Genomic DNA, 13,991 nt, shown 5'->3' with positions numbered 1-13,991 from the left:
CACTGCTGAGTGTCAGAACTAAGAAGTACTCTAATGAAGGTTGTCTTTTAATTTGCTGTTTGAATAACAATTAAGAAGCAAAAAAAAGCTGCATTTTGGCCTGCAGGCTTTAGTCTGGGCCACCCTGGTTTATGTCTTATGATCGAGTCTTACACTGAAGAATAAAGCAGATATTTGTTTTGGTTTCAGAGGGCTGCTCTCTGAAAGGTCACTGCTTTTGTCTGACTGTACTCACTGATAATCTCAGACATGCACTTTGTCACTGTGGCTTTTACTCCCTCTGAGGATCCTATGAGTTATTATGAGTCAGCTTCACATACAAAACATTGTATTCTTTTGGTTTTTACATATTAATGCTTTATAAATCAGGATTTTATTATTGCACTGGCAGTGGCAGTCATTTTTTCAGCTTTAGTTTTATCACCATCTTGTGGTCAAATTTGGGACTTACATCCACTGAACTACACACACTTCCAAAGCTACAATAGCAGCATTTATTTTAAGCATTTTAAATCATGAGATTCAGATTCTCTTCAACAGAGACAAGAATGTCAGTTAAATAAGACCCAAGCACAAAGACTTTAAGAAGACTGAAAACAATTACAATATAAAGAACAACATACACAAAACCAACAGTAAAATCAGTCAGAGTGCAATTTGGCGATGTGCAAATGAGCCATAAATAAGAGCAACCTAAACGCCAACTGTCATTTATTAAATAAATCAAACTGGAAATAAATTAAAACTGGAATCATGTAGTCTTTATCACATGAACACAACCTGAGGTTTGAAAGCTCAAACTCACTTTGTAGTGATGATTTAGATAATCCAGAACCCTCCTGAGGTCCTTCCTGTTATAAATGTCCATTAATCCAGTACATTGACCCCCCTAAGGTATTGTCAGCAGGGTTTTTAGACTCCAAAGATAATTCTTATAGACCAAGATTATGCACATCAAAGATTAAAACTGATTCAATGGAACCCACATTTGATTATTTTTTTCAGAATAAATTTGGTTTCTATAAGAATTTATTACTAAAAAAAAAACTGTTCTTGTCCTGATGTTCAGGTAGCTTTGAACAAACATGATTCCAGACTTTTATCACGGTACACTTCTACCTTCTTGTCCAGTTCTAGTGATCACTGGTGTTTCCCATAGAGCAGTGCTTTCCAGAGAGCAGGCTGCTGCCCTCTGGTGGACTTTAGAGGTACTGCAGGTATGACACAAAAAGTTATTACTGAAACCAAGGTTATACTAGTTTTGGATTTTTTATTAGTTTTTATTTTTATTTCGTTTTCACTTTCTGTTTTTGATTTCAGTTTAGTTTTATTAGTTTTAGTGTTAGTTTAAATTTTTACAGAAAAATGTACATTTTCTATAACATATTTAAACAGGCTACTCTTAATTTATCATTTTATTTATTTAATGATGAAGTTTGAATACAACTCCAGACATAAAACTACCACCGTGTGAAGTCTTAACCAATCAGATCAAGCCATTTTACATTCCCCCGTCTTCTGTGTCAGTGCCAGTCAGTCTGGTTTTGTCAAATACTAAAACTGAGGATATTTTGTCTCCATTTTTATTTTAGTTAATTTTGTAAATGCACAATACAGTTTTAGTTAGTTTTAGTTTTCTTTTCTTTTTTTTTTTTTTCTTTTTTTTTGGTTTAGCTTACTTTTTATTTAGTTTCAGTTAACTATTTATTTTGTTAGTTTTAGTTAACTATAACATCCTTGACTGAAACTAAATAATTGATTGCCGGGGTAAGATTAATGTTTAAAGAAAATAAAAATATAAAAAAATGTTAAAAATATATTTTTACAGATGAAGCATGAATGTCTGAAATACAGTTGTTTACAATTTTTTATTACCAAAAAAAAAAAAAAAAAAAAAAAATCTACGAGAGGCTCACTCTGATGCACTCTTGAGTTTTATAGCATTAAAGCTCCATATATACCAACTATGGTTGTAAATATTAGCACAGCGATTAAAGTGGTCTTTCTGACCAAATACTTATGGACATTACTGTAGCTGGAGAGCTGCCTGTGCATTTTTAGGGCTGACCGTTCCCCTCTGGTCTTCTCTGATCCCCTTCATACCTGCATCTTCCTCCTCCATGCTCCTCACTGCACCTCCTGCCTGCTTCACCTGAAGGACTCCTCAAACATATGTTATATGTATTTTACATGTGTAATTTCTGACAAATTCAAAACTAAAATCCTGCTGATGCTACCAGAGGAACCAGCAGCCTATCAAAGTCTGACAGATTCTTCTTCTATGGTGGATAAATGTCTAATATAAAACTTGATGGTGGTAAACCCATGCATCTTTAGAACATTTTAATCCCTGAATAAAAACAAAATCACACTAACACATTTTCACAGCTTGGCAATGACAGTGAGTTTCCCTTTTATTGTTTTAAACATGTAAACATACGAGACAGTGACTTCCAAACAATCACAAACAAGACAAAGTGCCAACCAATAAAATATAAAATATTCATCTTTAGATACGGTTTACCCAAACAAATGAACACCGCAGGTTTGCAAAAGCCGGAATGCCTGTGAACACTGATTTTCTTAAATATATATTATAGATATTTATATACTATAAGGTAGATTCATATACATAGATTCAATATGGACTTCTCATCCAGTGATTCTTCTCTGCTCCGTCCGTCTCTGGCACATTGCACATAACCTCAGGATTCATGGTGAAGAGTTCACTTTGATTGTTGGTCAGTGATGCAGCTTACAACACATCATAGAACAGTGCTCATGGTTTAAACCTGTTAGTATGGAGCTTACTGGCACGACTATGTGGTATCTACAACACTGCTGTGTTTAAATATCAGTCTGTCTGAGGAGCTGGCCACTCATCAACACTGCATCTGTGATATCAGATTACCCACAATCCCACAGCTGCAGCTAGAGGTGCTTCAAAGTAGTGAACACAGATACGCATGTTTATGTCACCACTTAAGAATCCTTAAAAAAAAGCAACAGGTCACATGACCATCTCTGGTTTAAATTTAAACAAATATCCACCTGAAAACTGTGCCACAGCCTTTATTTCCTGTGCTGGTTTTTACTTTTAATTCCATAACTTATGCTGGGATGTTATTTCTGTTTGCAAGCCAAATAAAACCAAACGTATTTAAAGGCCATGTGAATTTCTTAACACTCTAGAGAGAAATAGTTGGTCATTATTCACACTCTGTTCCTCCTCCCTAGATAATGTGACTCAGGAATGAAACAAATCACAGAAACAGACAAGCAGCTGTACTCTTTCTAACTGCTGAAAGAAATTTTGAGTTCTTGAATAAATAACTAAAACCAGAGACAGTATTAATCAGCTAGAACTGAAAATCTTTTACCTGAAAGCTTCTTCTGCCTTATTTGTGGGTGCAAAGAGTTTCAAACATGTTTAATATGTGCTATAAATACTGTTGTTTCCTTTAAAGTATTATGTCTGACAGAATTTTAGTCTTTCAATCACGCTTGCAAGCTTGAGATGATACCGGACGATCTGTTAACTTAGATTTTAATGAAGCTCACTATGCAGCACATGCATGTAAGAGAAAACACGATAGGAGGGTGCAGAGCCATGCAAATATGAAGATCCTGCATGGATGTAAAGAGAATAGAGATGAAGAAGTGCAGGTAACCTTCTGTTTTACCTGAAATGATTTAAAGCACTGTCTCCACCTCCTTGTCACACAGTGCAGAGCGTTTTCAGTGCCACACTGTGTGTGTGCAGCACGGCTCACGTGCACGTAGGGCTGAGCAGGCCAACTGGATGTCAGCTTTATGAAAATGTAATGCTGATGGAGCAAAAAATCTAGTGGTCAGTTTTGTAAATTAGTCCATTTAGTCTAAAGTCAAGGCTTAATATTCCTGTTGAATGAATCATTAATTTATTAATTCTGATGACCTTACTGTAGGATACTTGTTTCCATGCTCTTCCTTGGGAGATTTTCGCACTACTCTGTTGACCGAATGAGGTTGAAGCTCTTGTTGACTGAATCAGGAGGACTTTTGTGATCCTTTAATCAGGTTATACTGACGTCAGTAGGAGGTCCAATGCACTACAGCGCTAAGTAGACTATGTTACTTTATGTAAGTGGTTCCCAAAGCTGGCGCGAGGTCATGGTAGGGGGGTGAGGCAAGGCAGGGCTAAGCAACACAAGCTGGTAACTTCAACACTGCAGAAACAGGAGCAGTTCGTTGATGTCACCTCAGATTCAACAATGTCATTGAAAGCCTTGGCCATACTCTTGCCTTTTACAGCATCCATTGTTTTTTTCTGCTTTTTGCTTCAATTAAGACAAAAAAAAACAAACCAAAGCTAGACACTGAAAATGCCCTGAGACTGTCAGTCTCACATCTGCATCCGAGACTCAAAAAAATAAATAAATAAATAAAAAAAAAAATATATATATATATATAAGTTCCTGAAATTATTACAGGACTTAAAAATCTTAGACATGTTTGTCTTGTAATATTTTTCGGCAAACTGTTCATCTTCGGAGAGTCAGAATTTTAAAACTTAAAATGTTTTAGTTTTATGTTGTAATCAATTCTCAAAAAAAAAAAAACAAAACAAAAAAAAAAAGAATTTGCAAAAGTTGGGAATAGCGGTGTGTTTGTACATTTACATGTTTTTATAGGTTGATATGTATAGTGAGGGGTAAGGGGTGGGGGGCCTGAAAATATCTGCCAAAGGGGGCCTGACAAACAAAGTTTGTGAACCACAGCTTTATGTTAAGTCATGGGGGAGCTGCCATTCTTGGATGATCCAATTCTAAGAGCTGGCTCCTTATGTGAATGACGAGAGCCAACATTCTTTGAAATATGGCCTCCATTTCTCCATCGTTGATGTTCTTAAAAGGTTATAAAAATGTATAATGTTCCTAAATAAAAAAAACAGTCTCAATCCAGAATTCAGTCACATGAAGATCTCAGGGTTTTCACATGTTTACAGCAACCATATTCCAACAAAACCTTTGGATTTCACTTTACAGGGTCTTTAAGGATTACCATTCGGTATCTGTATGTCCTAAACGAGATTCAAGCTCCTGTTAAAGCATTGTATACAGCTGTGTAATGGTTATAGATTTGCAGAAGCTGGTTGTGTTATTTTGTAAGCTGAATTGAAGCAGATGGACAAACATAAGAAATAATCAGAAACACTAGAACTTCACTTTTTCAACCTGTGTTTTCATGGCGGCATCTCTAGCTGCAGCAGACTGACCCGCGCTCCATAAGGCATAAATCAGCCATCACTCCTACATACATGAATTCAGGTCCACACCTCAACAGTCAAAGAAAAAAGGCAGTTTCAGAATAAAACGCTCCGTGGTCCCTCGCTGCCTTGTTTGCTACATCCTACTGAGGTAGACAGACGCATACTGCAGTAGTCACCTTTCCAACCCTAACTCTCCCTGATGAGGCAACATTTATCTTACACTAAACAAGCAGCGAATCCTTTGTAGTGCACATTAGCTGAAAATAATGATATTTACTTTTTAGAGGTCAAAGCTCTGTTATACTTTCGCTACTGTTCCAATATTTCTGCACAGTACATTTACTGTAAACAGTCTTTCACGCAAGTCTCATTAAAGATCTAATGGTTAATCAGGTCAACAGCTGAAAAAGCTGCAAAATATGCCGCATTTCAATGAAGCAGAGAGGACTTTCCTTCCTCCATGTTGCCTCGCTGGCTCTAAGACTTCATTATAATTTCAGTGACATTTAATCAGAGACACTGAGCGTAGTCTACAGCGTCTCTTTGCTGTTATATTTCAAGGAATAACCTACAGCCGTTTCCAGGCACTCCACCAGTGAGCCTGCAGAGAGGAAGTCCACCTCCACCTCGATGAACTTCATGTAAATGGAGGAACGCTGACACGAGTCTTCACCCTCCTGACTGGAGCTGCAGTTCTCCTGCAGGAAACGGGTCACAGCTGAGGGCTCACCATGGACGTAGTATTTACCTGAACCCTGAAAGTGCTGGAATATACACTGCTGAATGGTCCTGTCCTCAGCTATCCCCAGGTAACAGTACGTGACTTTAGCTCCAGTCCTGTCCACTCTCCTTGATCCTTCGCCATCACCCTGACTCTGCACGCCGTTCTCTGACTTAAACTGAGGTAAGCTGACGTCTCCACTCTCGCTCTGAGGAGAGGTCTGAGAGGTGTCCTCCTCATAGCCGATAGCATAGAGTCCAAACGTTTTGGGGATGTCCCCAGGGAGGAGGTAGTGGTAGGAGCCTTTGCTGCAGCCTGCAGCTTTGGACTGGGACACAAGGATCCAGTCCACCTCCATGTGCAGCTCCAGGCAGCGCGCCTCGCTAATGGTGATGTCCAGAAACTTGTAATAAACATTCTTCCAGTTCATCTTCTGGACTTTAGTCATGATGATTCGGCCCTCAGGTTTCTCAGGATTGAAATACTCACGCAGTCTCTTCCCCAGGGGAACCTGAGAGCTGATCTCAGCGTAGTGGTACCGCACATCCTCACGCCAGCGTGTGTTGTAGCCCACGCCAAAGATGGCCAGTTTGTTTGAGAGGTGCAGCCGCGAGAACTCGGTCCACGTTTGGAAGTGCTCCCATTTCAGCTGGACTGACTCCAGGATACGCATCACGGTCTGCATCATGTCCCTTTTTCTACAGGAAACACAAACATTATAATGTCATTAAATTACAAAACACTTAAAGCAATCTACCAGAGCATTTCAACACTTTATGCATGCATCCTTTACTCGAACACAGAATATGTTGTTATGTATTGAATTATTTTGCATTGTATGTTTATGGACAGAAATCATCTTCATATATATTTAATTTAAACGAAGAAATGTCTTCAAGTTCTGATAAAACACGCTATAGCAGCATCCGCGCTAATGTCTTTCATCAAAATTGCTCCGGTCTCTTGTTGCTGCTTGCTTATGTTACGACTCCGCCGCACCCATAAATACCGCCGCTCGTTGCTGATTGGTCCTGTCACTTTCTAACCAGGCCCAAACGGTTTAGAGCAAGATGCAAGATGGATTCGCCAGCGAAAAACATGCAAACGGGCGTATCCATCTGCTTTGCAAGGTTAGATAGTCTAGCCATCATCCTGGAAAACACTGCAATTCTCAGTCAATTGGAATACATTACAAAAACATAATCATATTATCTCCATAAAGACCTGAACCTGTTTCCTTGATACTAACCCTACTAAACTTTTCAAGGAGGTCATTGGTTCCACTGGTCCTGGCAATCTCTCTATAATCAGTAGTTCATACATATAGTCATTCATCCAATTCTAGAAAAGACAGAACCCGGACCCTTCAGTCCCAGCAGGTGTTTGGTCTGACCGAGTTGTCAAGTGTTCAGTATCTATAAAAAGCATTCAGCCCCTTGGATTTTTTCCCTTTTATTGATTTATAAAAATCAACCATGATCAATATAATTGGGCTTTTTTTTACAAAAAGTAATACAAAAACTCTTTATTGTCAAAGTGAAAACAGATTTCTACAAAGTAATGTCAGTTAAAAATATCTAATGTAAACTAAGCCTGTGTGGATAGGTCTCAATCAGGCTCAAATATCTGCACGCTGAAATTTTACTCCATTCTTCTTTGCTAAACTGCTCAATCTCTGTCAGGCTGCATGAGGATCAGGCATGAACAGCCCTTTTCAAGTCCTGGATTGAGGTCTTGGCTTTGACTCAGACACTCCAGAGCATTAACCTTGTCTTTCTGTGCAGCTTACGCTGTATGCTTCAGGTCATTGTCTTGCTGTAAAATAAATCTTCTACCAAGCCGTAGTTCTCTTGCAGACTGATGAAGATTGTCCTCCAGGTTTTTCCTATATCTGCCACATTAATTTTACCCTCTACGTTTACAAGCTTTCTAGGGTCTGTTGCAGAGGAGTATCCCCACAGCATGATGCTGCCACCACACTGCTTCACAGTGGGGATGGTGTGTTTTTATGGTGACGTGCAGTGTCATAGTGTCTTGTCTGATGGCCATAAAGCTCCATTGTGGTCTCATCAGACCAAAGAACTTTCCTCCACTTGACCATGGAGTCTCTCACATGCCTTTTGGTGAACTCTAGTCTAAACTGAATCAGAGTTTTCTTCAGCAGTGTCTTTCTCTTTTCCACTCTCCCACAAAACTTTGACTGGTGAAGAACCCAGCCAACAGTTGTTGTCTGCAGAGTCTCTCCCAGCTTGGGACTCCTTCAGAGTAGTCATAGGTGTGTAGGTGGCCTCTCTCACTAGTCTACTTCTAGCACGCTCACTCAGTTTGTGAGTACGGCCTGATCTACTGTTGGTAGATTTACACGTGTTCTTGATGATGGATTTAGCTAAACTGTTGGGGATGTGCAGAGTTTTGAAAATGTTTCTGTATCCACCTCCAGACTTCAGCTTCTTAATAATCTTTTCACTGAGTTGCTTGGGGTGTTCTTTTGTTTTCATGGTGTAATGGTAGCCAGGAATACTGATTAACCAGTGACTGGACCTCCCAAACACAGGTGTCTTTATACTACAATCACTTGAGACACATTCACTGTAATCAGGTAATCCCATTTTCATTAATTGTAAGACTACTAGCACCAGTTGACTGGACCTCTGTTAAATTAGAACAGTCAGCTTGAATATTATGAATATTATGCAGTCACTTTTTATAGTACATATTTTTGTCTAATTGACATTACTTTGCAGAAATCTGTTTTCAATTTGACATTAAAGAAATTTTTTGTCAAAAAAGCCAAATTACATATTGACGATGACTAATTTTTAAAACCCAATTAAAGAGTAAAATATCCAAGGGGGTCAGTGTCCCAATCAACAACTCCACATCCTCTCCTGCCCCATTATTCTGTGGTGTCCCCCAAGGTTCTGTACTAAGCCCAGTGCTCTTCTCCTTCTATTTGCTCCCCAAAGGTCAAATCCAGAAACACAATATCCATTTTCACCTTTATGTAGACAATAAACATATCTACATTTCCCCTGAACCAAAAACCACAACCTCAATAACTGTCAAGACATAGAATCCTGGATGACCACAAACTTCATTCAGCTAAATAAGAAAAAAAATAGGTAAACATATTTGGTCCACAGAATCTCACTGATAGTATTTCCCCTCATCTTGGTCAACTGTTCCTCTCCATAAAACCTTGGTGTCACTCAGGTTTAAAGTTTGATAAACAAAACAAGCAGGAAAAGTTTCATGGAGCTCCGTTAAGCACTCCAAAATTAAGGACTTTGGATCAGCTGTGCTCTATAAATAAAGTTGATTTGATCCCATCAGGGTAATTTTAGACACATTACAGTCTTGGCTTTTGTGCATAAATGTGTGCTGATAATTAAAAACTCACAGCATGAACTTGTAGGACATACACTGACTTACTGTGTTTGTTCTGACTGCTCAGCTTGGATCTGCAGAGCTCGTTGTTTAGGCATCTGGATTTCTTCTAAAAATAAAACACTCACATCAGTTTAAATTAATTCCTGTATGTGCCTTCAATCCTGCTGCAGGCTAACACACTCACCAGTCTCCATGTCTCCCTCCTGGAAGGCCGAGTCCAACACCTGGTTGCACCAGTCCTCCTGGGAGAAGTCCTCCAGCGTGCTGCCGTCAGACTCCATCTCCTGATAGAGACCGCTGCTGTTGATCAGGACGGGGGCACAGCTCTGAGAGTCCCAGCCTCCCTGACCAAACACCTTCTCCAGCTGCTCGATGGTGTAGCTGCTCTTCCTCTTCCCGATGCCGTGCTCCTTCACCCGGCTGTAGCAGCGCCGCAGGGTCTGGATGTGATCGGGATGGATAGAGGATTTACTTTCCTCAGTTTAACTTTGTTGGGGGAGTTATGGAGAGCAATGTAGGAGGGATAATACAAAATTTCCTTTTCAACATTTTTTATGTCTACAGAGGCAAACTTTTAGGGTGCTTTGGTTTTTTTTGATGATATCTTACATAAATGATCAAAAGCTTTAGTATATTTTATATTCAAATTTGAAACCCGTCGCCTAACCAAAATTCCAGAAAGTTCACAAACCCCAATTCCCAAAAAGATGGGACACTAAATATGAATAAAAGCAGAACACAGAAATTTAAAATACTTTATAATTTCTATTTAAAAAAAAAAAAAAAATATATATATATATATATATGTATAAAAAACTAGATATTAATGTTCAAACTGGTAAAATGTGTTTTTTTTTATGTAAATGCCCTCTGAATTTGAAGTCTGCAGAATGTTCACAAAAGTTGGGACAAGGCCATTTAAGGTCGTCAGGCTAGCTTGGTATGAATTTCAGGTTTCTGCCATCTCTGCCTTGAAAGGTGTGCAGCCATGTTTATTCCCTGAATCCATGATGAACTCAGGCATGATTAGAAGACAGAGGGAAGACATACTGCTCCTGAAAACAAAGCTTTCAGTGAGTATAAATGAATCATGATTATGATGAGTAGCCTGGTACTGGGCAAAAATAAATTTGAGTCATTCAAAGAATAGAATATATAAGAGCAATGGCTTAACCATTAACCAATGAAATTGCTAAGACAACAGAATAGCGTTCTCTGATTTAGCTCCAATAGCTTTTTTGCAGTCACATGATCTTGATGACGTAAAAAAGCCAGATGGGGGCCAGGAAGTGAAAATGAAGGTTGGCTATCACTGAAAATAGAGGAAAGTGGAAATACTAAAACTCTAGTGGGATCTGCACTCTGCAGATTTCACCAGGACTTTTCTACATATTTCAGATATAGTTCTGACACTTTGCAGAAAAATGATTTTTCCCATGGTTTATCTAATTTTCCTGGCAGGGAAGGGATCAGTTTCATAAATGATTTAGTCCTGCAGACCTCCAACTTAACAATACACCAGGAGTCCCTAACAAACTAAAACAAACAGAATGAAATAAACGGTATGGTCTTTTAAACATATAATAATAATTTCATCATTTCATTTGTACTTTTTCTTAAAAATGTAAAACTCTATAGCCTCAAAGAGTTTGATCAGTCCTTTTTACCAACACTGCAGCTGGCCACAAGGGAGATATTTAAGGCACATATTTCTGGGATTGTCTTATTGACCATTTATGAGTTTTCCCTCACTGGTTCTTGGCTGCTGCTATTAACAACCAGTGCAGCAAGCATTATTTTATTGACGAGAGCAGTGTCTTATACTCGTGATTGAATATCTGCTAATAATGCCTGACAGGTGGATTTCTGTGAAGCTCATCAAACATTAAGCCATCATAGAGAAAGAGAGAGCTAGTATGATGTGCCAGTGTCATATCTGTAATCTGGTGAGTGCAAACTTGACATTTGTTTGACTGTGTGTAAAACAGGAGTCAATAGCACATCAGCTTATGTTATTTCCTCCTAATGTGAAACACAAGCGGCAATTTGCTTGTACATTTAAGATGCTGTCTCTACCTTGGTGTCTTCACATATTTTCACCAAGCCACTGGTATCTTGTGGCCATGTAAAAACTTTTTCATAACTTGGGAAATGAGACAAAACATATGCCATTATTATTTGTCCCTTTATGGGATCTGCTGTGGCAGTCGCTTATGCTGCAACACTGACCTACCATGTTGATTTTCTTAGGTTATCAGGCATACAGCAAGTACATTTTGAAGAAAATAAAGGTTTTATCATACGCTTACCCTTAAAAGGTAAGGGCTGTGATCTTCTGTCTTTTCCATTTCCTCCGTCTTTGGCCAGTAATTTCTCTTTAAATTTTTCTGCCTCTAATTTGTCTTAGTTTTCTAATTTTATCTTAGAGCTTTAATACCTTGATTTGATTCTTATTGCTCTTCTAGTCTTCTAAATTGAGTTTTATTTACTATTATTATTACCTTACAATTTCTACCTTTTTATTGTTGTACTCTGATCCAATAATCACTACTCATCTTAGTTTGTTCTTACAGTTTTATCTTTTATTCTGTTCCACCACTTCTAAATGATCTTTTATGTTTTACATTTCTGGTCCTTAGGTCTCTCTTTATGCATCTGGGTTCGTGTGTTTCCTGGATTCATGTAAGTCATTCTGGGCTTTTGTTTCAGTTTCCTACTTTTATCATGTCCCTTCTGGTGCTTTGAATGTATTTGCTGGGTTATTATGATGTTGTGGTTATAATTCTAGCTGAATTTTAATGGGTTCTTCTGTGTTGGGGTTCTGTATTTTCTTGTATTATCTGTGTTATGATGCTTTGTCTTGTTTGTATCCCTGCTTATTGTCAAAGCACTTTGTAAACCTCTGTTTTTAAAGGTGATGTACAAATAAAGTAATGATAATAATAATAATAATTATAATAATAATAATTATTATTACTATTATTATAGATAATCACAGGTATGTCACTGTCAGACTGGGGTATGAAAGGGAGACTGTGCATAGCACCTCCTCACGTGAGAGGGACCAACAAGCATGCTTTATAATAACAATAATGATAATAATGATAATCTTTTTATAAATACAGTGCTGTGTTTAAGCGACGCAAGGATGATTCACTAGAGATCAAGACATAGTAAAACCACTTAATCAGCCATTTACTAGGGATGCACATTATTGGATTTTTGCCGATACGCGAAAAGCCCTTGCAAACTGCATTTTTGCTACTATTGTTACAGGAATAGCCTACTTTTCCCATCAGTCAACGCACTGACAGGGTTTTAGCTTTGAGACAGCGTGCTAAAATGCACATTTTTATACTTAGTCTGAATTACAGCTTTCTACGAACCTTCATCAGCTGCCTCTCGAGCTCAGAGCCAGATCTACAGGTAGACTAGAACAGGTAGAGGTGCTGCAGATGAAGGATGTTACATCATGACATGTAACAGTCATTGTCCTGATTTACCCTCATCCTCTCTAGCTCAGAGTCAGCCCTACAGGGAGCCAAGAACAGGAACTAGAACAGGTGGACTAGAACAGGTGGACTAGAACAGGTAGACTAGAACAGGTGGACTAGAACAGGTGGACTAGAACAGGTAGACTAGAACAGGTGGACTAGAACTGGTGGACTATTATCAGTAGATTTCATTATGTCAGGTAGAGATGCTGTAGCTGGAGGATGTAGCCTAACATAACGGTCATTTCTGTGTCCTGGTTTACCTTCATCCTCTCCCTGCACTGGGACGGGGTCCTCTCGTAGCCCAGCTCGGACAGGGCTCTGGACACCCTCTCGTACATGGCCGGACCGGGAGCCTTACCGGAGAAGACGGTACCCGCCACCTCCAGCTGCTGCATCCTCGCCTCCGTCAGCCTCTCGTTACCCCACACCGCGATGAGGGCGTTCGTCTCGGACGGTGTCCACGACATCCCCCGGCACGCCGTGAAGCTGTTGGAGGAGGAAGAGGCCGCCGTCCGGCCCGCGGAGCCCGAGCCCACGTTCAGAGGAGAGAACCGGTTCGGGGTGGAGGGGTTAGACTGGTACTGGTTACTGTCACTCAGATCCTCGGACTCTGGGGATGGCACCTCGGTTTTGGGGATCTTTAACGGCGTCGTTACCTCCGGAGAAAGCTCCGCGGTGCTGGACGCCGCCATGTTGGCTCTGTTGCTAAGGGGAGGGGGACGGAGGGTGACGTGAGGGGGTTTAAACGGAGGCACGGAGAAAATACGGCGTGGATCAGAGGGCTGCTGATGCTGAGGTTCATGATGGGAGACACTAGAGGAAAACACACGAATAAACCAAGACTGAGGCCAAAAAACCAAGAACAAAAACAAAGAAAGAAAGGATGCTTCACAGACCCTAATGTGTAAGAGACAGGGGCGTAGCTACGTTCACTAAAGCACAAAGGAGCCCCCACAGCCCCCTTAATCTCCCGAGTCACGAGTTTACATTTTTGATATCTCCAATTTATCTGGGATCCCTATGAACTGCTAAGTATAGTAACTAAACTTTGTTCAAGTACTTAAAAACACATGATGTCCTGAAGTCAAATTGGTGCAAAAACAAAGTTGGAAATATCCTGAAAGAAAAAAGA

General features: G+C 39.6%; 1 protein-coding gene across 1 annotated transcript; it reads right to left on the bottom strand.

Moving 5' to 3' along the window:
• Positions 1–4,518: 4,518 nt before the first annotated feature.
• On the bottom strand, positions 4,519–13,551 carry LOC121518454 (myb/SANT-like DNA-binding domain-containing protein 2). The gene is made up of 4 exons (XM_041800765.1): positions 13,120–13,551; positions 9,547–9,802; positions 9,405–9,468; positions 4,519–6,670 (listed from the first exon to the last, which is right to left on the bottom strand). The coding sequence occupies exons 1-4, from the start codon at positions 13,549–13,551 to the stop codon at positions 5,782–5,784; spliced, it is 1,641 nt and encodes a 546-aa protein (XP_041656699.1). The 3' UTR covers positions 4,519–5,781.
• Between the last annotated feature and the right edge of the window lie 440 nt (positions 13,552–13,991).

This window comes from Cheilinus undulatus, linkage group 12 (genome assembly GCF_018320785.1).
Source record: "Cheilinus undulatus linkage group 12, ASM1832078v1, whole genome shotgun sequence".
Classification (NCBI taxonomy): Eukaryota; Metazoa; Chordata; class Actinopteri; order Labriformes; family Labridae; genus Cheilinus; species Cheilinus undulatus.
The sequence above is the reverse complement of the archived record's forward strand: the minus strand, read 5'-3'. Positions and strand labels throughout refer to the sequence as shown.

What these genes read in the sequence shown, in the direction of transcription:
- LOC121518454 (XM_041800765.1), bottom strand. Translation starts at nt 13,551, where the DNA reads ATGGCGGCGTCCAGCACCGCGGAGCTTTCTCCGGAGGTAACGACGCCG. An exon ending in AGTGCAGGGAGAGGATGAAG is followed by an intron (nt 9,803 to 13,119) that starts GTAAACCAGGAC and finishes GATCACATCCAG; the next exon opens with ACCCTGCGGCGCTGCTACAG. An exon ending in GGAGGGAGACATGGAGACTG is followed by an intron (nt 9,469 to 9,546) that starts GTGAGTGTGTTA and finishes TTTTATTTTTAG; the next exon opens with AAGAAATCCAGATGCCTAAA.